At 43.0% G+C, this 23,869-nt stretch overlaps 1 protein-coding gene across 1 annotated transcript in view; it reads left to right on the forward strand.

Annotated features, from left to right (window-relative positions):
- Positions 1-21,156, forward strand: part of LOC109937383 (transmembrane protein 64-like) — a 32,014-nt gene extending 10,858 nt beyond the window's left edge. Inside the window, exons 2-3 of the mRNA XM_020535962.2 lie at positions 15,312-15,467; positions 19,672-21,156. Of these exons, the coding sequence (XP_020391551.2) occupies positions 15,312-15,467; positions 19,672-19,848 (333 nt within the window). The 3' untranslated portion in view covers positions 19,849-21,156. The remainder of the gene's footprint in view (positions 1-15,311; positions 15,468-19,671) is intronic.
- The last annotated feature ends 2,713 nt before the right edge of the window (positions 21,157-23,869 follow it).

The following is a 23,869-nucleotide window of genomic DNA, read 5'->3' on the forward strand; positions in this document are numbered from 1 at the left end:
ACATGATTAGGAAAGACTTAGAAGGGATATGTATCAAATGCAGACAAATGGGATTAGTTCAGTTTCGGATACATAGTTGGTATGGATGAGTTAGAATGAAGGGTTAGTTTGACTCTATGAAAGAAAAACAACAGTTGTTTGAGAAAAAGTACCAGGGAAATGAATGGGGCTAATGACCAGTAAGGTCTTGGGACCTGATGGGGTACATCCCCAGATATTAAGTAGTGGCAGAGATGGTGGATGCACTTGTGGCAATTTTCCAAGAATCCTTAGATTCTGGAAAAGGTCAGAGGGTTGGAAAACTGCCAGAGTAACACCATTAATTAAAAAGGGATGGAAACAAAAAGCAGCAGGAGATGAGGATAATGAATGTAGTAAACCAAGTTAATCATTAACACATAAATAGGTGAGAAGGCAAGTGGTGAGGATGACACATAGAGTCTGCAGAGGGATAAAGGCAGGTTGAGTGAGAGGGCAAAAACTTGGCAGATGGAATATAATGTGGGAAATGAGAGCTTATGCACTTTGGCAGGTGGAATAGAGGAGCTGAATATTATTTAAATGGAGGAAGACTGCAGAAAGCTACAGAACAGAGGGGTTTGGCAGCCCTCATGCATGAATCACAAAATGCTAGTATTCAATTTCAATAGGTAATTGGGAAGGCAAATGGAATGATTGCCTGATTTCAAAGAGAATAGGGTATGAAAGTAGACAGACAGGTGGCTGGAAGAGCACAGCAAGCTGGGCAGCATCTGGAGGAAAGGAGCAGTCAATGTTTCAGGTATTACTGCTCCTTTCCTCCAGATGCTGCCTGGCTTGCTGTGTTCTTCCAGCCCCCTGTTTTTTTCACCTTGGATTCCAGCATCTGTAGTTTTTTTTGTCTCTATAAAGGTAGGGACGTTTTGCCAAAACTATACAAACCACTGGTGGGATACTGTGAACAGTTTTAGACCCCTAATCTAAGGAAAGATATAATGGGATTGAATGCAGTCCAAATAAGGTTCACTTGGCTGATACCAGCTATGGAAGGAACATCTTATGAGGATAGGTTAAGTAAATTGAGCCTGTACTCATTGGAATTTAGAAGAATGAGAGGTGACCTTATTGAAATACACAAGGCTCTTGGGGAGCATGGCGTTAAAAGGTCATTTCCCCTTGTGGGAAAGTCTAGGACCAGAGGATATAATCTCGGCATAAGGGGTCACTCATACAAGACAGAGATGAGGAGGAATTCCTTCTCTCAGAGGACAGTGAATCTATGGAATTCTTTACTGCAGAGGGCTGTTGAGGCGGAGCTATTAAGTATATTCAATGCTTAGATAAACAGATTTTTAATCAGTAAGAGAATCAGGGGTTATAGGGAAAAGGCAGGAAACTGGAGTTGAAGATTATCCGATCAGCCATGATCTCATTGAATGGCAGAACAGATTGAATGGGCTGAATGGCCTACTTCTGCTCTTACATCTTATGGTCTCATGGGACTGCAGTTTCAATGGCATAACAGCCCAGCTTAATTAGGCAAAGGAAGGAAAATGTAACCTCTTCAGGATTGCATTTAATTAGGAAATAATTTTGTACAGCATCATTCGTGACCTCAGGATAGCCCAAAGCATTTCACCACAAATTAAGTAATTTTGAAGTGTGGTCACATTGAGCCAAGGAATTAACCCTGGTTCAATGGAGAGTGCAGGTGGTCATGCCAGGAACAGAACCAGGCATACCTATAGATGGGATATCAACATGGTGAAGCTACCAAACAGGATTACTTGCATGTTAACACCATAAGCAGCATATGATACACAGAGTTGAGTGATTCCACAACCAGCAGATCAGATCTAAGCTCTGCCACATCCAGTTGTGAATGGTGGTGGACAATTAGACAACTCACTGGAGGAGGAGGTTTCACAAATATCCCCATCCTGAATGATGGAAGAGCCCAGCATATCGGTGCAAAAGATAAGGCTGAAGCATTCCCTGCAGTATTCAGCTAGAAATGCCGATTAGATGATCCATCTCTGCCTCCTCCAGTGGTGCCCAGCATTACAGATACCAGTCTTCAGTGAATTCAGTTTACTTCACATGATAACGGTTGGACACATTGGATACAACAAAGGTTATGGGCCCTCACAACATTCTGGCAATATTACTGAAAACTTAAGCTCCAGAACTTGCTGCTACCGTGGCCAAGCTGTTCCAGAACAGTTACAACACTGGTATCTAGCCGATAATGTGGAAAATTGCCCAAGTATGTCCTGTACACAAAAAGCAGGACAAATCCAATCGCCCCATCTGTCACCTCTCGATCACTCTTAATGTGAAGGCGGGACTCCATCGACACAAGGACTATGTAGTGGTTACTGTTGCCGATATTGTCATGGACAGATGCATCTGCAGCCAGAAGATTGATAAGGAAGAGGCCAAATAAGTTTTCTCCTCTTGTTACCTCCCTCACCACCTGCTGCAGACCAGTGTAGCAGCTTTGTCCTTTAAGACCTGACCACTGTCAGGTCAGTAACGCTGTCGCCAAGCCACTATGGTGCTGGATATTGCAATCCTTTACCCAACTTTGCCACTCTCAATGCTTCCTCCAAGTGTTGCTTATCATGGAGGAGTACTGATTCATCAACTGAGGGCAGATGATACCTGGTGATCAACAGGAGGTTTCCTTAACCATGTTTAACCTGGTACCATGAGAGTCAGGAGTCGATGTTGAAGACTCCCAGGGCAACTCCCTTCTGTCTGTGCACCACTGTGCCATCACCTCTGTGTCTGAACTGCCGATGGAACATGACATGTCCAGGGATGGTGGTGGTGGTGTCCGAAGCATTGTCTGTACGATATGATTCTGTGAATATGACTATGTCAGGCTTGTACTTGACTAGTCTGTGAGACAATTTTCCCAATTTTGGCACTAGCCCCCAGATGTTAGTAAGGAGGACATTGCAGGGTCAACAGGGCTGTTTCTGCTGTTGTCTTTTCTGATGCCTAGGATGATGCCTGGTGGGGTCTGTACAGTTTCATTTCTTTGTTGAGATTTTGTAGCGATTGACACAACTGAGTGGCTTGCATTTCAGAGGGCAGTCGAGAGTTAACCACATTGCTGTGTATCTGGACTCGCATGTAGGCCAAACCAGGTGAGGATCTCATATTTCCTTCCCTGAAGGTCATTAATGAGTCAGATGGGTGTTTCTGACAATTGACGATGTTTTCATGGCTTCAGTAGATTCTTAATTCCAGACTTTTTTTTTTAAAATTCAAATTCCACCATCTACTGGGACAGGAATCGAACCCCAGTCCTCAGATCATTAGCTGAACTTCTTGACTAATAGGCTAGCGATAATACCACTAGGCTGTCAACTCCCCTATCATCAGGCTTGGAAATATATCGTTGTTCTTCCAAGGTTACTGGGTCAAAATCCTGGAATTCACTCTAAGGGCCTTGTGTAGGACCTGTAGCACACCAATTGCAATGGTTCAAGAAGGCAGCTCACCACCACCTTCTCAAGGTCAGCCAGTAAACATTGGCCAGCCAGCAACGGCCACATCCCTTGGTTTCTAAATGTTTGTCGGTTTCAATCCAGTGGTGGCACACTCTCCTGTCAATCAGAAGGATATGGCCATTTTGTTTCAAAAGCTTCGGCACAATCCCTGCTAGTATTTCACTGCATTGCTGAGGGAGGGTTTCACTCTGAGGCACTGTCTATTAGAAGAGACATGATACCTGTTTAGGAAGCTATACAATAACCCCTGGGGTATTATTTGAAGAATTTTACGAATGTCTTGGTCAGTATTCCTCTGTCAGCCTCATATGGATTAAATCATCCATTAATTTCCTGCATGATTTATTTAGTATCTAACCTTGTGCTGTACCTATCGTGGGAATGTTTGATGGGGATAGTGTAGCGAGAGCTTTACAGTGTATATTTAACCCTGCGCTGTGTCTGTCCTGGGAGTGTTTCATTGGGACAATGAGGAGGGAACTTTGCTTTCGAGCTTTAATATCAGTTTCAAAGAGTAGGATATCTGTCTTTCTTTAAGAGTGGTGGATGCTTTATTCTATATGTATCCTTGTGCTGTGTCTGTTCTGAAAGTGTTTCATGGGGGCAATGTAGAAGGAACTTTACTTTTAGTTTAATAGTGGGAGCTTCACACTATCAAACCTGTGCTGTACTTGCCCTTGTGAGTGTTTGCTGGAGATAGTGTTAAGGGAGATTTAATTTCAGCTTCAATAAGTAGAGGGCAGATTTACTCTTTTTAAAAGAGAGCAGGAAGCTTTACTATCTAATCCTGTGCTCTCCCTGTCCTGGGAGCTTTGAAGGATACATTGTAGGAGAGTTTTAGTCTGTATCTAACCTAGTTCTGTGCTTGTCAAAAAGACTTTCAGTTTAAGAAGGTAGAGAAAGCTTTCCTTTCAGTTTAAAAAAGTACAGGGAGCTTTAGTCTGATTCTAACCCCGTGTTGTCCCTGTCTTGGGAGTGTCTGGGAGTCGAAGGACCTTTACTTCCATTTTAAAAGCGTAGAGGAAGCATTATTTTGTAGCTGACCCAGTGTCATGGGGGGTGTTTGGCAGAGATACTGTAATAGGAACTTTAATTTCAGTTTAAAAGAATAGAGGGAGATATACTCAATATTTAACCCTTTGCTGTACCTGTCCTGGGAATGTTTGAAGAGGACAGTGTTGAGGAAGCTTTGCTTTCAGTTTATTTTTAGATTAAAAAGATAAAGAGAGCTTTACTCCGTATCTAACCTCTGCTGTTTTTATCCTGGGAGTGTTTGATCAGGACAGCGTAGAGGTAGCTGTACTTTTGGTTTAAAGGTATAGATGATGCCTAACTCTGTATCTAACCCCTGCGCTGCACCTGTCCTGGAAGTGTTTGATGAGGACAGTGCCGAGGGAGCTTTACTCTGTATCTAACCCCGTGCTGTACCTGTTCTGGGAGAGTTTGATAGGGACAGTCCTGGGGGCTCTTTACTTATAGTTTACTTTCATTTTAAAGAGTAAAGAAAATTTTACTTTTAGTTTAAAAGGGTGGAAGAATTTTTACTCTGTACATAAACGTGTGCTGTCCATGTCTTAGGAGTGTTTATTGGGGACAGTGTTGAGGAACCTTTACTCTCAGTTTAATCCCATGCTGTTGCCCATTGCAAGCCTTGACTTTAATGTAGTCACTGAATTAGGGATGGGCCTTTTTCTAATACACTTTCCCACTTGGACACTGTGGGTGAAGTGCTGGGGCTAATTGTCATCTTGGTGGTATTGAGCACGTGTTGTAAGTGATGCAGGAACCAGAGAGCCACAGAAACCGACCCCTCCACAAGATATGTTAGAAATGGCAGCAAACGAAACAGAGAGTTAGTGGTCAGCTGGTGATGTCAGGACACTTGCTCCCGCTACTCTGTAAGAAACTTTTATAATTTCACTTAAACTGGGAGGGCATGTGGGAAGTATCTGCCACCCATATTTATCCTGCCAGTGTAGAGACTTTACAGACCAACACCTGAAGTGGTGCACTTGTCATCAACTGGGTCCCAGTTCACATTTCAAATTAGGCCCCAGCTCCTCTAGGGAGTGTGTCTACATAAATTCAGACCCAGTCGGTTGGAGAGACTGGACAGTGTGAGAGTGCGGGTGAGGGGCTTTACATATGCTCATGGAACTCATCAGAAACCCTCCCCATCCACACTGTTCTACAGGGCTGGGGGAAGGTTTTAATATCAGGCCTTGGTATCTTGTTCCACATTGAAAAACACTATTGTATCCTGTATGGATTTGGCCTGGCAGAAGCTGGTATGAAGAAGGTGTCCATCTAGCACAGTTCGTAGTGACTATAAGTCAGCCTTCATTAGTATATTATTCCGCTGTAAGGAGCTCTTCTCACCATCAAGGCAGCCAAAAACATCCCTTTCCATTTTACTCATAGTTTCCTGACATAAAAAGAACTGTTCATTTCTGTCTGTTCATAGATATTATGCTGCAACATGTGATGCATGAGCAGGTTATCAGTTTCCCTAATTCTTCCATCAACCTATAGATAGAATGTCTCAAAAATCACAGTTTTTGATCCACTTGGAACTCTTGGCTAGTTTCTTTTTTTTTCCTGTCTTCATTACTGATCTAGACAGTGTTGTAAATCAAAAGAGATTTGAATAGAGGAAGATGAAAAACAGTCAGAATCCTGCATTCGAGGTGATATATCAGCTTGTTATCACTTGGATTTGGCACAGGACATAAAAATGGTCCCTTTTACATCCAATGCATACAGAATCAGAAAAAAAAAGGTTTTTACTCAGATCAGACAGTTTCCTATTTCTCCTTATGCCGTGACATTTGCAAGGACATCAAGTTACCAGCACCCTTGCGAAGATTCCTCCTTTTGAACCAATTATTACCCAGAGCACTGCTCTGAATTTTTCTGCTATAGGTTGCATGTCCTCAGAATATTGTTGATTGTCACACAGAAAGGAAGAAAAAGTAACTTAAGCAGTGTAATGTTGATTGCATTGTCAGCTAAAATTACCACCTTGTGACGTCTTTGTTACTCATATTAAATGTAATAATATCCTTGTATTAGAAATTTGAGGAACAGGAAACATTGACATGATTCACAAATACTCATTACTCATCAATGCATTGACACAATCAATCTATTATATGCAGTGCCTGAGATTGACTGTATAGAAAGTTGATGTGCAACAAACTCACTATTGTAAACTTGTTCCTGCTAACGTACTCAAGGTTGAGTAAAAGTCTCTGAGATGCTCTATCTTTATAGATAAATAACATTTCCCTAAAGTGCTATTATTTAGTAAACTTACTCCCATTTATAGGCAGTTAATACATGAGTAAATTTGCTTCATGCATCATTATGTCAAATAGCCATTGTTGCTGTCTTCCCCCAGCCGTGTATTTGTGTCAGTACTTTGTTCATCTTCTTTTGACATGAATAAGCACAGTTAGCTGATGCTGAATCTCTCTGGCAATATTCCCACTAGTGAACATTCCCTTCTCACATCTTTCCACTGTGAGCTGCAGTGCCTCTTCTGCAATTTTCAGTTTAGTACAGGAAAAGGGTGGAATCTAACTCCTTCATTTACTGGGAAAGGTTCTGGAATCCACATGCAATGAAAATTAAAAGTACTGAGACTGTGCAAAATATTTTAACAAACTGAATATTGCTCCATGCCCACCACATCACACAGCTGAATCTGTCTTTCCTTGCCAAGTTTAGTGATCAGGTTAGTGTAAGTAGAGGCATTCCAATTGGCCTGTGCCTTGGCTGATGGTGAGTTTTTAAGATAAAAAGGCCGGCCAGTGGTGTTGCTCATTTTTTTGTGTTGAAAAACCTGGCATACATGTGGTGTCGTCATACAGGAATACTCCCTCACTCCTCACTGGCTAGCTTTACAGATGGAGAATAATACCACATGGAGGTTGCTGGCCGGAGAGAGGCAGAGCAGAGTGGGGTGGAGAGAGAATACATTTTCTTTGAGAAAAAGGCTGTGACAGTGCTGATTTTGCAGATCAATTTATTGATGCTTAACATGAGAACAAGTTCTCATGATAATCTCATGTACATCAAATGTGGGATAGTGCATCTCCAGGTGAATACCAAACCCACAAACCACCCTCCCCCTTAACTCCCTGTCTTGGATGTATTCACATTGAAGCATCTGTGAGCCAGAAATAATTTCAGCAGTGCTGCTCTGCTTTCTCTCCACAGATGCTACCACACCTGACTTTTTCCAGCAATTTCTGTTTTTGGTTCTGATTTCCAGCATCGTAGTTCTTTTCTTTTTGTTTAGTGGTTCCTTATTTCTATAGTTTCCCATTCTCCCATCCACTGGATAGCATGAGATAGCAACCATTCCGAACATAAAAGTCAGAGCTGAAACCTGGAGGCCGCAGCACATCACTTGCCCTTCTGGCCCTCCATCTTGGGACATGTTCCACTGGCAGCAACTGCATGCGGCCCATCCATCCACCTGGACGTCCAGATGCCTGTCAGGAAAACAGACTGCCAACTTCCCTCTTTCCCACCCATCAGGGACAATTGTCACAAACTATGAAGGGCAACTCTGGATGGCCACTGCTTGACTGGGTTCACAGCTGGCCTTCAAAGATGTAACGGGCACCTAGAATCCTGGCAGGTCCCAGCTCTGGCAAGTACCTCTGCCTGTGGCAAGAGGGAAGGTATGATGAGCAAGGTGCCATAGGGGCATGGTTCATAGGTAATGAAGCAAGTTTGGGAAGGTAGCATTAGAAACCTAGATAGGACTTGAGTGAAATGGTGCTGAAACAGACCCTTCTGTCCAACTCATCTGTGCTGACCAGGTATCCTAAAATGAACTAGTCCTCTTTACCTGCATTTGGCCCATATCCCTGTAATTCGTTCCTATTGATGTACCTGTCCAAATGTCTTCTAAATGTTATAATTGTACCTGCCTTTACTGCTTCCTCTGGCAGCTCATTTCATACATGCATTCTGTGTGAAAAAGTTGCCCCTCATCATACCACTAATTTTTGGTTTCCTCCACAAACTTACTCACCATACCTCCTTTATTCTCATCGAAATTGTTCATATAAATGACAAGCATCAGTGGACCCAGAACCAATCCTTGCTGTACGCTGCTGGTCACATGCATTGAGTCTGAATAACTACTCTCTGTCTTCCATTATCAAGCCAATTTTGTATCCAATTGGCTATCTCTCTCTGAATCCCATGTGATCTAACCTTACTAACCAGTCTGAATCCTTCTGTGTAACTTGTCAAAATGGGCAGTAAAATTCACCCCACTAGAGTCTGCATTGAACTATAGATCAGTTAGTAAGTTGGCAAAAAGTTTGCAGATGAAGTGCAAAATGGAAAAATATAAGGTTGTCAACTTTGGCAGGAAGAACAGAAAACCAGAGTATTGTTTAAATAGAGAGACACTACAGAATGCTTCATCACAGAGAGACCTTGGCATTCTTGAACTTGAATCATAAAATGTCAGCAAACAGGCATAGCAAATAATTAGGAAGGCAAATGTAACTTTGGCCATTATTGAATAGGTGGAAAAGTAAGGGAGTCTTGCTATGAACGTACAGGCATTGGTAAGACCAAGACTGCATTTCTTGTACTGTTTGATCTTATTACTTAAGGATGCACATACTGGGAAGCATTTAATTAAAAAATAATCACTAGTGATTCCTGGGATGAAGTGCTGGGCTTATGGGAAAGGATTGAGCCTGGATTCTTTGGAGTTCATAAGAAAGCGAGGTGGTCTTATTGAAACGTGCAAGATTTTGAGGGATCTTGACAGGGCACTCATTGAGAGGACATTTCCCCTTGTAGGTGAATCTAGAACTAGAGAAAATGAGTTTAAAAATAAGGTGTCTTCCATTTAAGACTGAGTTGAGGAATAATTCCTTCTCTCAGTTGGTCATTAGTTTTTGTACGGTAGACACTAGGTCATTCAATATCTTCAAGGTTGAGTTTGATTGACAGGAGTCTCAAAGGCAGTGGGGAAACAGACCAGGAAAGTGACATCAAGGCCACAAACTGATTGAATCAATAAATAGTCTAGTCCTGCTTCCATTTCTTATGTCCTGATGTGCTTATTTATGTTCTTACCAAGGAGCCCCAAATAAAATTGAATTTGATATGGGATTTCAAGTGAAACTGTCCATTGTTTGGAGTCCAAGGAAGATTCTTGTAGTCATTAGAGTCCAATCTTCTCAGATCCAGGATTTTACTCAGGGGAGTGTCCTAGGCCCAACCATTTTCAGCTGCTTCATCAAAGACCTTCCCTCCATCACAGGGTCAGAATGGGATGTTGGCTGATGATTGCACAATGTTCAGTATCATTTGCAGCTCCTCAAGTACTGAAGCTGCAAGGGTCAAAAAGCAAAATGTCATGGATAACATTCAAGCTTGGGTTGATAAATGGAGAGTAACATTCGGATCAAATTGCTAAATTTTCTCCAGCCATCAACATCCTGGGGGTCATAATTGACAGAAACTGAACTGGAGCAGCCATATAAATGCTGTGACTACAAAAGCAAGTCCGAAGCTGGGAGTCCTGAAGCAAGTAACTCACCTTCTAATTGTGTGTGCACTATTTACAAGTTGCATGTCATGAGTGTAATAAAATACTCTCCATTTGCCTGGATGAATGAAAGTCCTACAACGCTCAAGAAATTCAACATCATTCCAGACAAAGCCTTCAGTATTCACACCCTGCACCATCGCCGCATGCTGCATCAGTTCACCACGCAACCTTTGATAACACCTTCCAAATGGATGACTTCTACCAGATGGAAACAAGAGCAGCAGATGCAAGAAAACACCACTATCTGCAAGTTTGATCTATGATCGCCACTTCTTCACTGCCACTAGATCAATATCCTGGAGTCTTTGTGGATTCCTTCAAACTCAGTGACTTATTACGGGTGAGGATGACCACCTATCTAGAGTAACTAAAAGAGTCTTCTCAAGTGAACAACACAAATTTCATTGCATTGCTGCACTTTTTACAGCTTCCGAGAATATGGCCTGCATTATTGCAGAGACAGTTAAGAGTATGGTAGCCTCAGGTTTGTCTCTGACCTTTTACTCTGACCAGATTCCTGTGACATTATCACAGTGATTGGTGCTTACTGTCCTCACTCAGTCCTTCAGGCCCATAAACAACATGATGTGTAATCACTGTCCTCAGTCAGTTGGGCTGAAGGGTCTGTACTTATTCTGTGCATTAAATTTGATGCTTTATAATACGCTGCCTTTAAACTTAGGCTTCTGGAAAATTGGGAAGCTTGTTTTTTTTTTCACTGGTCTAGACATAGTTCAATCTAAGTGCTTCTGGCAAACAACAATAAGATTCATACCTCCAATCTCATTGGAATGAGTCATCTCGCAGCATCAGTTGTTAGACTTACTGTTAATGTTCAGCACAACTAGAATTAATTATGCAGCTTGCAAAAAATGCAAGCTGTGGATAGCGTGGTGAAGAAAACTCAGCATCTAGGACCTTTGGGAACAATGAGATCAACAATGTGTTTCCTCAACTAGTGAGTCTTAATGATTGGGAAATAAGCTTAGGATTGATGAAGAAAGAAATAAGACGACAAGAAATATTAGATTAAGAAAGAAGAAAGAAAAGACAAAGGAATGTTACAAACAAATTCAAAAATGTTAGTTTTGTTTGAAGTTTAATGTCTAAGAAGAACATACTCCCAAATGAGACGTGATACTCTAAAGTGTTTCCTTTCCAGATGAGAGAAGTTGACCTTGTTTGAACAATAATTCTGCTGCTTAAAGAGTACTTTGAGCAATTAATTATGAGCCTTAATTTTCTGTGGTAAGTTTGTTGGGCAATGTGCAAGCCCAGCAAGCACTTCAAATTAATGTGGCCTGTGAGTGAGATGCTGTCCTTGCAAACCCAGTGGTAGAGTGGCAAAAAATGGCTGACAGGTTCTGGCAGCTTTCAAATCACAATATCTGTCTGCTTTCCCTGAACCTGCTGTCTGCTTTACAGACATCAATGCATGTTGATTACTTGCCATTACTTTTCCAAAGAAATTTGGCTTATTGTCTCAATGGGAGGAATTCGTGGATGTTATGTTCTGTTAGGTTGTTCAGTAAGGCATTAGAACAGAGCTGTGAAATGAATGGGTGACAAATGTAGAGCAAAGTACCTCTCAGGAAACGTAACAAGGTTGTAAAAATTTATCTCATGCACGTCTGTTTGAAAGTCCAGGTCAAAAACCTAATGTCCGATATAGCAGTGCACAAACAGCTAGAGAGCATCATAGACATTTTCCTTTAATGGCTTTGGTTCATAAGCATCACTGAACACAGCTGGAGTGAGAGATGTTTTTAACATAATGGTGAAAAAAGTCTCCTTTTAAAAACGTGTTATTTGCTTTGAGATTCTGAATGTAGTGGCTAATGACGACAGGCCCACAGTTGATAGCTGTTAGATAATGTACAAAATGCACTGTCTAGACCTTGAAGAGCTTAGTGTATTGAGCTAAGCAAACACTTTGGCAGAGTTGCAGGGCGAGCTGCTGAATGTTCTTCCCTATGGACCTGACCTTGCAAGTTATACAGTGTTATGATTCTGTCAGTGCAGAGCCTCTATTTTGAGCCCACACAATATATTGGTGTGTTCTGAATGGTGGGAATTGCTGCCAGAACAGCCACAGTAATAAATTACTTTAAGAATCAAAGACTGAAGTGCATCAATCACATGGCACAGGACTAAAGACAGACAGAAAGACAGTATTTATACAGCAGCCCAAATAGTACTTTTGAAGTATTGTCAACTGTTGCAATGTAGGAAACCTGCCAGGCAATTTCTGTGCAACAAAGTCCTGCAAACAGTTAATGGTTGGTTAAGCTGTTTTGTTTTTATTGATGTTGGTGGATAAAGTTTGTCAGGACTCTGGGGAGAACTCTCCTGCTCTTTTTCAAATCAGTGCCATGCAATCTTTCACAGAAAAGGCAGATGTGCTATTGGGTTAATATCTAATTCAAAAGACAACACTCCCTGTGATTTAGCAGCCCCACTGCACTCTGTTTACGTTAGGTGTTCATGTTCCTCCAGAACTTGAATTCTCAAAACTCTGACTCCGAGACGGGTTAGGTATGCACAAAGTGACAGAAAAGACCTAAACTTATTTCCTAAACTAAACAAGGCTGTTGTCTTGGTTAAAAACATGATTGGATAATTGAGTGAAACTTCAAAACCAAATTAGTTAAAGAAAATAAAATAAAAATGACAAGGAAGGTAATGTGCTGCAGCTTGCACACACACAGTGTGATCCACAGCAACCACAAGAACGGTAAATGCCTGCTGCTTGAGAAACCGCACAGAGTTGATGAGCTGGAGCTTGAGCTTCACACCTTGTGATGAATCAGAGAGGGAGAAAGTTTCCTTAACACTTTTTCTTCCAGCAGGCAATGACATCCGTTACGTGCATCAGAGTTGGTCTGTCATCAGGGGCAGGAGGCTATGACTGTGACTATCAGTAGAGCAGGTATGGCAATCCAGAGGGTAACCCTTAGCCCCTCACTTGTCATGAGCTTCTCGCTGTCTGTGTGAATGAGAGTAGACGCAACAGGATAGATGAGCAGAGGACCATGGATGCTCCCCCTCTGTACCAAGTGGGGAAAATGAAAAGGAATGTAGTAATAGGAGACATTATAGCTAAGGAGGTGGATGCTGTTCTCTTTAGCTGAGAGCAAGTATCCCAAAGACTGTGTTACTTGTTCAATGCCAGGGTTAAGGGCATCTCCTTGAGGCTGGAAGGTACTTGCAGTAGGAGGGGGAGGGTCCAGTTTGGTCCACACTGGTACGAGTGACATAGAGATTTTGATAAGTAACACAAGTAGCTGGGGAATAAATTAAAACAGAGAACCAGAAACATGGTAATTTCCTTATTCTTATCTGAGCCATAAATAAATAGGGTTCATAAGATTACTGTGGAAATAATGGGTTTCAATTCTTGGACAACTGGAACCAGCACAGGGGAAAGAAGAAACTGTTCCATTGGGATGGACCTCTCTGGAACAATTCTGGGATTATTGCTGTGGTGAATGAGGAACTACAGCTGTAGAGAGGGCTTTTAAGTAAATAGTAAGGAGGGGGTTTGAATGGGGAGAGATTTAGAAAGCCGTAGAGAAAGGACAAAGCAGTCTTGCAGGTAATGATGACCAGTGTGACAGGAACTAATTTTCAAACATGACATCACACACCAGCAAATAGAAATAAAGCAGACAAACTGGTTAAAGGACACTATTTGAATTCATACTGGTGGATGAATTGATAGTGCAAATTGAAGCATTTGGGAGTAATATGCATAATTGAAAGTTGACAAAGGCTGGAAAACAAATATTTGGAAGTTCTTGACATCTCAGATGGATAGTGAGAAAAGAAAAGGAGGTGGAGTAGCTCAGTTTAATAAGGATGATTTCAGTTTGATAGCGAGAAATTAATTTATTCTGGGAACATGATTCATTTGAGTCATGATAAGCAATAACAAGGGCCAGAGATCATTGGCAGAATTAATAGGCTTCCCAAAAGCGGATACATTGTATGACAGGGCATAAATTAAGGGAGGACTAGTATCCAGATTATTTGCATGCTTGTTACATCCTCAATAAACCCTAACAAATTTGCCAAAAATGACTTCCGTTTCATATTGACATTCAGACCAGCTTGCCCATGCCAGAATTTCTGATCCACTCAAGTCTCCCATCTTTTCTTTTGTAAATCCACCATTACAATCACCTTTCTCCCTCATGTGCTCAACCAGTTTCCTGTTAAATGCATCTTAAGGTTCCCTTCAACCTTTCCCTGTGGTGGCAGTTCTGCTTGCTGAATGATATCCAGACCTTGCGTTCTTTTCAATGACCACTAAAAAGCCTTCAAGAAATCCAAACCACTGATCCTTTCCTGATACGCAAAATGGATAGGTTGGGCCTGTACTCATTAGAATTTAGAAGAGTGAGAGCTGATGTTATCATAATCTTCCTAGTGAGCTCCGTGGAAAGGTGACAGCAGCAAATGCATGGGAACACCACCAAATATAAGTTCCCTTCTAAGTCACACTCCATCCTGACTTCGAAATATATGGCTGTTTCTTCACTGGTGCTGGGTCAATATCCCGGAGCTCCTTCCCTAGTGCAGGTGTCCCTACACTCCACACATATGACAGTTCAATAAGGTCGCTCATCATCACTTAATTCGAGACATTTAGGAATGGACCAACCAGCAATGTCTGCATTGCATGAATGAATAAAACAATGTTGAGAGAATATTTCTGCTCATGGGGGAGTTTAGAACCAGGGGAACTTAGTTTCAAAATAAGGTGCTGCCCATTTAAGATGAAGATGAGGAAGAATTTCTTCTCTGTCATTTGCGAACCATTGAAATTCCTGACTGCGTGTTTGAGGCTTAGTCAGACAGTGAGCCAATTTAATGCCAAAGAGTGCTGTTTCTTCTTTACATCCTTGTTGGTCACTGACTCAGCAACACTGAAGGTGCACCATGTAAAACTGTATGAGGAATGTTTGTTGGTCGTGACACCAGATTGGTTGAGTTTTCTGAGACGGAGTCTTTGTTTCACTGGATTCCAAATGAGTAATGGGAATGATACCCAGGCAAGTAGAGAGGCAATGCTTCTGAGAAAGAAGAGTCAAGAACTATCATTTAAAAAATTTAAAAATTTTTTTGACTTATTTAAAATGCCAATGATTAATAATACTTTATTAAATATAATGTCCTCCTTGTGAGTGGTAACTAGTGTCTTTGGGTTTTCTGTTCAGATCAGCAAGTTGGAAACACTGCACTATTTGGCCACCTCCACTGTGGGTCTGTTACCCTCTCAGATCCTCAACTCTTACCTGGGCAGTACTGTTAGGACCTTGGAAGATGTGGTAAATCATCGAAGTCCAGAGGGCTACTTGGCATTTATATTACAGGTAACAATCTCTCAGAATTAACAAGCACAAAGTTTTCAAAAAATGTTGGAGGAACAAACTGTCTGATTTATTGCAGTAAAATCAACTGCTGCATTTCCCGTTTCTTATCTTCTGTTTTGCTCACTATTGGTTCACCTCAAGTTGCTACCAAGCCACTCTTCACAAGACATTCACACACACTCCATATTTGTACCGTCTTTCTCACTCCCACCATCCAATCCACTTCGCTCCCTTTGTCCACTGTTTGTCCCAATTTCGTCAATGCCTGTGACTACTTTCTGTCCACTCTCCCTCACTCCCTCAGTCCGCTCTTTGTCACTACCTCCATCCTCTCTCCCTCACACACTCTGAACAATTTTGCTAATTCTCTCTGTGCACTCTCACTCAGTCCCTCTGTCCACCCTCCCTCCCTCACACTCTCTCTCTGTCGCTTCTCCTCATCCTTTTTCTTCCTACACACCCCCTCTCTTTCAGTACACTCTTCTTCATTTCCTCTTCCTATGCTTCCTCCCTCAGTGTACTCTCACTCTCTCCCTCTTCCGTTCTTCCTCGCTCTCTCTGTCAAACCTGCTTCACTTTCTCTGTCCACGCTCCCCTATTCTTTCTGTGTACACGCCATCTGTCCATACCCTAATTTCTTCTCCCCATCCACTCTCACTGCCCGCTGTCCGTCGCGCTCTCTGCCTATCCTTCCTCACTCTCTTGGTCTGCTGTACCCCACTCCCTCCGTCCGCGCCCCTCCCACTCCCTTCATCTGCGCTTCCCCACTTGCTCCGTTCACAATCCCTCTGTAGTCTCTTCTTTGCTCCCACTGTACACACTCCCTTGGTTGTCTCTCTGTCCACACTCCCTCTCTCCCTTTCTCTCCGTCCAGTCTTCCTGATGTTCTCTGTCCTCACTCCCTTTGTCCATTCTCTCTTCCTCACAGTCAATTTTCCCTCACTCGGCTGTCCACTCTGCTTCATTCTGTTTGACCACACTCTCACTGATCACTCTCCATGCCCATTCTCCCTCAATCTCTCTGTCAATTCTCCTTCCCTCTGTACATTCTCAATCACTCCCTCTTGCTGTTCTCCTTCACTGCCTCTGTCCAATCTCCCTGTCTCTCTCCATCCAATCTCCCGTGTTCTCTCGGTCGATTTCCTTCACTCCTTCAGCCCACTCTCCCTTCATCTCTTTGTGCACTCTGCCTCACTCTATCCATTGACTGTCCCTCACTTCATCCATTTTCCCTACCACCCCCATGCAATCCCTCTCACCCTCCATCCACTCTCTTGACTATCTGTTTAACCCTCCTTTCTCTCTGATCACTCTTGCTGTTGTGAAGTTAACAGTCTCTTTGTTTCCTTTTCTAGCACATCATCTCTTTATCTTTCATCTAGCTCTTCCTCTTGTGAAGCACTGGGCTCTTTGGCATTAAAAATGCTTTTCATGTCTGTGTTTTTATCGACAATGCTGGGTTGTGAATGGTAAGTGAATGGCCACTCAGCTGTATTTTCATGTTTGCAACCCGAAGCGTTTGATAAACTGAAAAACAGGTTAAATGACCATTTTGGGAGATATAGTGGCTTATCTGTTGCATCGATAGATAGTGAACATGGAGAGTATTAAATGATGTATGGTTTGCACTACTTGCATTCCTTAAACCTGAAAGTTTCTGCTTTATGCAGTAAATCCATTGTTGCTGAAGCCCTCAGGAGTAAACCAGAATATAGCTGCATGTGCTTGTGCGTAGAATAATTGACACCCATTAAAATTAATGTGAAAGCTGCAATTGGAAAGCTGGCTGTAAAGTGGAAGGATCAAATCTACAGTCACTTGGAATATGACAAATCCTTCATCTTCTCTTGGCCAAAACCCCGGGCCTCACCAACTAATGCTGTAGGAATACCAATGCGTTCGCTAGGGTAACCAGGGAAGGTCAGTAAATGCTGGATTTGCTCCCAATAACCACATCCTAAGAATAAATAAGTACACAATGCAGTGGTTCTAGGTACGAGAAACTTCAGTTATGAGGATAGATTGAAGATGTTGAGGCAGTTCTCCTCAGACAAAAGGAGATCTAATTGAGGTTTTCAAAATTATGAGTGGGCTGGACAGAGTAGCTAGAGAGAAACTATTTCCGCTCATAAAAGAAACAAGAATGAGGTGACACACATCTAAAGTGATATGTAAATGAAGCAAGAGGGCTATGAGAAGACACTTTTTCACACAGCAAGTAGTTAGGGTGTGGGATGCACTGCCTGGAAATGTGGTGGATAGATGTTCAATGTTCAAGAGGGGCATTTGATGGTTATTTGGATAGAAATGGTGAACAGGGTATGGGGAAAAGGCAGGAGATTGGTACTAGGTAATAGAACAAGTGCAGGCACGATGGGCTGAATGGTGTTCTTCTGCATTGTAATAATTCTGTGATTAATAAGCAAGTTTAGACTCACAGAAAAGTGAAATCCTGCAGTTTTCTTGGAACATGGCCTTTCATCGTAATTTGTAGCTTGGCTGACTGGAATGCAAACTGACAGTGTGTGAACCAGCAGTAAACCTGTTTGAGTGATATTACAGGCCCAGGTAGGCCTCTCTGAGGCCACATCCTTGGCAGACTGGCTCCTCCATCTATTTGTGAAACTCCGTGGCTCTTTTCTCTGGAAAGACCATCTGAATGGGAGGCGGTGGCTGGGGGTGTGGGGTGGAGAACATATCTGAATGGGAGGGGCCACTCCACAGATGGGGGCTGCTGTATTTCAGGAGGGTATTCCAATAGGAGGTGGTGTTTCATAGCATCCCTACAGTGTGGAAGCATTTGGCCCACTGAGTCCACACCGCCCCTCCAAAGAGCATCCCACCCAGACCCAGCCCTCTACACTATCACTGTAATCCTGCATTTCCCATGGCTAATCCAACTAACCTGTACATCTTTGGACTGTGGAAACCTAGAGCACCTGGTGGAAACCCACACAGACACGGCGAGAACGAGCAATCTCCGCACAGACAGTCGCCCGAGGCTGGAATCAAACTTAGTCCCTGATGCTGTGAGGCAGCAGTGCTAACCACTGAGCCACTGTGCTGCCCCGTTGGGGAACTGGTATTCTAAGTGTCCTCACAATGAGTGAACATGCCCTGGTAGGCCCTTCTGGTGCAGTGGCAATGTCCTTACCTCTGAGCCAGGAGGCCTAGGCTATCACACCAGTTACTCCAGAGGTGTGTCGTAACATCACTGAATAGATCAGTTAGAAAATAATCTGCAAATGCCCTGTTTGTTTGAGCATTTAGTTCCGCAATTTTATTTCCTGAAGGACCAATGTTGAAATGAGAAGGTCAGAGTAAGAGACTGTAAGTAGATATTGAACATGTCCAGCATTACATAAGCAACATTTCTTGTATTGGTCTGTGGACCAGCCGCTGGGAATATAATCCTAAGGGAAATACAGACTTAATCCGGGCCATTCATTGAAGCATAACTCTGCCCAATGTTTAATATTAGTTAATCACCAGTAGTTTCACGAGGAGAATGCTGACTATTTGAAGTCCTCACGTGAAGTGCAGCTAAAAGATGAGGTTGTGTGGGTATGAGGATCTTTGCCTGCTATAGTCAGCTAAACAAGTTGGAAGATCTGTGCAGAGATCTACAGAGACGATTCAAGTCTGAAATGGCTCTGGTTTAGAACCCACTTCTGGGAATTGGAACATTAACTCTGATGCTGCCAGACCTGCTGAGTTTTCCCCACATTTTCTATATTTTTTGAGCATCCGCAGTACTTTGATTTTGTTCTCGGCCTGAAGACTCCCCCACTCGATCCCTTGCAAAGTGCTCACTTAGAGAGTCTGTGGTGGAACTGCAATTGTCCTCAATCCCATGGGCCAGGACAGCAGAAAATGTCTCAACAGATCACTATCCACTGGCCCTGCTGAACGTTGTGTGCTTGCACGGAGGGCAGTTGAGAGTGTGACTGGGCTGTGATGGCCCCTGTTGTTGAACAGCCAAGCCATATTTGTTTTCTAAGCATGCATATGAAGAATGGAGATGTGGGGCTAGCGGGGAAGCTGGGCTGAGGGGAGGGCTATTTGGAGGACAATAAGATGAAGAAGTCAAATTAATTTTCTTCTGTGCTTGACGGCAGTATGATTGAACAGGTAAGTGTATCACAGTGTGAAGATGCCTTTTCACACGATTTTACTCTGACCCCTTGTGTCCATTTTCCTCCAGATCTTCTTCAGTGTTGCCATGATGTTATACTTAGTGCGTCGAGCTCACCAGGAACTGAACAAGACCATCCAGGCCCATGATGCCAAGCAGCCTGGAGATGAAGCTGTCCCGGACAATGACAAGGAAACACACAGCACCAAAAGAACTAATGTTCCACCAGACATGGACTTTGTATGACCGACAAACTTGAATGAGTTGAGCTGAAGCATGAAGACAGATGACCGCCGGGAGTGGAAAGTGGGGTAGGAAAAGCACGTGTTAGCAGACATCCCCATAACTAACACACTTGATGGTCTGGTATTGTCAGCCCATGGATTACTGATTGGATCTGACACAGATAATGGAGAATCCAGATATGAATGTCGGCAGTGGAGAAGGGCCTGTGGGTGCGCCTCTATATGACCAATATGATCGTGCTTCGCAAACCTTGGAATGATAACTTCTGGATGGCTGGTGCAGGGGATGGCCAGAGTTTATCACACTTTCCCTGAAATGCTGGTCTCATAGGCTGGGATTTGCACCCAGTGTTAGGAGTGGTTAGTGTTATGGCCGGTTCTGAAGCCTAATACTGGGTTTGGTCAATGGAGAGTTGCCTGTGGGAGCAGGAAAGCCTCTGCTGACTCTGTTGCTGAATTCATTGAGGACATAGGGAAGTAAACACCCAATGCTATCAGGCCAGAGAGCTGTCTGGCTTGGCTGATTAGTGCTATACCCTTTTAGCTGAGAGTGCTGGAGCCAGATTTAGCTTTGGGTGGTGGGATTCAGGTGTTTGGAGGGAGCTTCTAAATGTGCCTGGCTGGTTTCATCTGGACTTAAACCCAAAGCACACAAACTGCCTGAATGTTGCACTCGAGTGCCAATCTTGATGAGATGATCAATTGACTGACGTGGAAAATGGAAGATGGTTCATTAGGGATGGCCCCTCTTGTATTTAACTTAGGATTTGGGCCTATTAGGTGGGACAATGGAAAGGGATCTTCACTATTTCTAAACACTCCAGTTTGTGCTGTGCAGAACTGGTTTCTAAGCACTTCCACACATTCGTACATCCAGCCCTGATCGTTTTCTCAATGTTCCAATGCAGATCTCTTCATATATTAAAAAAAATCCCACTCACTTGCTGATGACCTCATTTCTAACATATTGAAGAATAGATTCTCATACACAGTGTGGACCATGACATGCAGTGGACAATTAGTAATTAAATTAAAATGACTGCACTCTGTGATTGAAGCAGCCAGTAATGAAGGTTTAATTTACAGTAATGAAACAGTAATGATCTTTGCAGAGCCTGCGATAGGGTTAATGCCTGAAACTATTTCTAGGCTGTGCCATCGATTGGGAAATGTTGTTTGGATTATTTATCCTAGGCTTCCATAAATCTTGTTAAAACCTTAAAAGAAACATAGCTCCTGTAAAGTGCCTGACATCTTTCTGTAGATATAAATCATGATACCAGCGAATTAAATGAATACATTTTTTTAACTTCTTGTGTCTGTTTTAACACAATAATGGTACAAACTTTGGTCAGTTCTGCAGCCCAGCCTTTTATTTTTACTTAACAATGTGACCCTGAAGAATCCAATCCTGATGTGAAAGGATGTGCAAGGTGCAGGGTGAATAAAAGGAAGTCTTCCTCTCACCTTTAATACTAAGTATCAATGAGATTTAAAATCCTGTGCTTTTGTGCAGATACAGAATCCCAATCAGTTAAAGTATGTAAACTTCATGTATAGGTTCAGATAGGTGTGGGAATCTGTGACAGGGTGGTGGGGCTGTAGCCAACCTGATTTATTTGAGGTGGGGGAGGCAGAGAAGTCCCTGTTTTACTGTAGGGTCAAGGCTCCTCCTGTTCCCTGAAGCTGTTGAAACGATAGGAGAAAGGGATTTAGAGACTCAGTGTGCTGAGTGAGTTCAGCTCACATGAAGCTGAGACCCTGGGAGAACGAGACAATACGCAATGCTGCAGGAAGTACAGGACTGCTGTTTAGAATGATATATTAATATAATGACAGATTATAAATTACATTTAAATAATTTTTCTTCTTTTGTCAAACATTTGTTGCACAGGCATATCCTATCTAACTATTAACTTGCTTGTACAAGTCTGTCGTGCTGACAGTAACCAGTTGTAATTGGTACTGTTTCAGCAAGGATTAGTGGGGAGAGAACTGGAGTCCAAACCTAGACGACATAGGTTTAAGTTGAGGGGGGAAACATTTAAGAGGGACGTAAGGGGCAACATTTTCACACCAAAGGGTGGTGCGTGGATGGAATGAGCTGCCAGAGGAAGTGTTGGAGGTGGATACGATTACAACACTTAAAAGGCATTTGGACGGATATATGAACAGAAAGAGATTGGTGGGATATGGGCCAAATGCTGGCAAATGGGACTAGATTAGGATAAGTTGGACCAAAAGGTCTGTTTCCGTGCTATACATCTCTGACTCTGTGACTCTCTGATTATGAAGCTTTGTTCTCAATAGGTGGCACTAAACAACTGATTTACTGTTTATCAAACAGGCACAGCTTTGGAAGGAAAGGATTAAACATCTCCCGCTCTCACTCGCGTTAGGGCAGAGTTTAGCCACAGTGTGGGGAGCTTTTATCTGCCATAAGTATTTCAGCTCACCCAAAGCTCTGCTGCCTAAATTGTACCAAATATCATTCTCTCATCACTCCTGTGCTTGCTGACCTACAGTTGTTTCTGCATAAGCAGCAGCTCAATTTTAAAATTCTCATCATTTTCAAATCCTTCCATGGCCTTGACCCTTCATTATCTCTGCAACTTCATGTCACCTCACAACCCTCCCAGATATCTGCGCTCCTTCAATTCTGATCTCCTACGCCTCACCGATTCCCTTCTGTCCAGCACTGGATGCTGTTACTTTCAACTGCCTCAATCCTAAACTCAGGAGATCCTGCTCTAAGCCTCTGTGGCCCTCTTGCTTTCTTTAACATGCTCACTAAAGCTGGTGTCTTTGACCATAAAACGTTCAGTTCCCTCTCCTAGCATTTCCTTACATAGTATGGTGTCAAATGCTGATCGTGATAGCCCTGTGAAATGCCATGGGCTAATTGCTATGCTACAGTGCCATGTAAACGCAGCTTTTTTTGTTGCTGGGGCTCCGTTTCCCCCACATCCCCTTCCCACCACCCACCGGGCCCCCTGCCCCCACACCCCCCAATCTTAACTTACCTGAGACCAGCCCAAGCTGGGGGTACCTTTTCCACAGCAGTGGGCGGCACGCTGGCTCAGTGGTTAGCACTGCTGCCTCACAGCACTGGGGACCCGGGTTCGATTCCACCCTCGGGCGACTGTCTGTGGAGTTTGCACATTCTCCCCGTGTCTGCGTGGGTTTCCTCCGGGTGCTCCAGTTTCATCCCACAGGCCAAAGGTGTGCAGGCTAGGTGGATTAGTCATACTAAATTGCCTGTAGTGTTCAGGGATTTGTACATTAGGTGGGTAATAGGGGGATGTGTTTGGGTGGGTGCTCTGAGGGTCAGTGTGGACTTGTTGGGCTATAGGGATTCTATGACTGCTCCTACTGTACACTAGAAAGCCATACCTCGTGACATTGATGCATTACCAACATCTTACCACCATGGCTTGGAGGCACATAGGGCATTGCCACTTCAAATGGAGCTGAGTTCTTTCTTAAACAGCCTTTCCCTGTTTTTTTTCTGTTCCTCCTCAAATACTACTGACCTTGAAAATTTTTGTCAAAATTTCTTGGAGGGAGATTGGAACTACCTCTGAGGAATCTCAGAATCCCAGAAAGTGGAAGTCAATGAGATCACTTTCTTGATTGATATGACGGGCCAAGTGATATTCTATGTATATTGCCCTGTGCTAATTTTGTAATAGTGGCAACCCACTGGATGGACCCAGACAAGGACATTGTTTGTGGTTGTGCTTAAAGCAAGGCTGCTCAATTATATAGACTGTCATTGCCAGCCATGAGCATTTCTTCGCACAATGACTAGAACCACGTTTTCCCATCCCAGCGTAGGGTCCAAGTGTATCCGACAGCCTTTGAAAACAGCCAGCAGGACTCAGAATCATGATTCCCACCCTGGTTTCCAAAACTAGCAGTTTTCATTGGGGCATGAAAAGTGTGGGGCAGGGGGAACGGAGATTGGGAGTGAACTTGCTGCTGTCCCATCATCGCCAGCAGGTTTCTGTAGGAGATGATAT

The sequence above is a fragment of the Rhincodon typus genome, chromosome 15, assembly GCF_021869965.1.
Source record: "Rhincodon typus isolate 14 chromosome 15, sRhiTyp1.1, whole genome shotgun sequence".
Taxonomy (NCBI): domain Eukaryota; kingdom Metazoa; phylum Chordata; class Chondrichthyes; order Orectolobiformes; family Rhincodontidae; genus Rhincodon; species Rhincodon typus.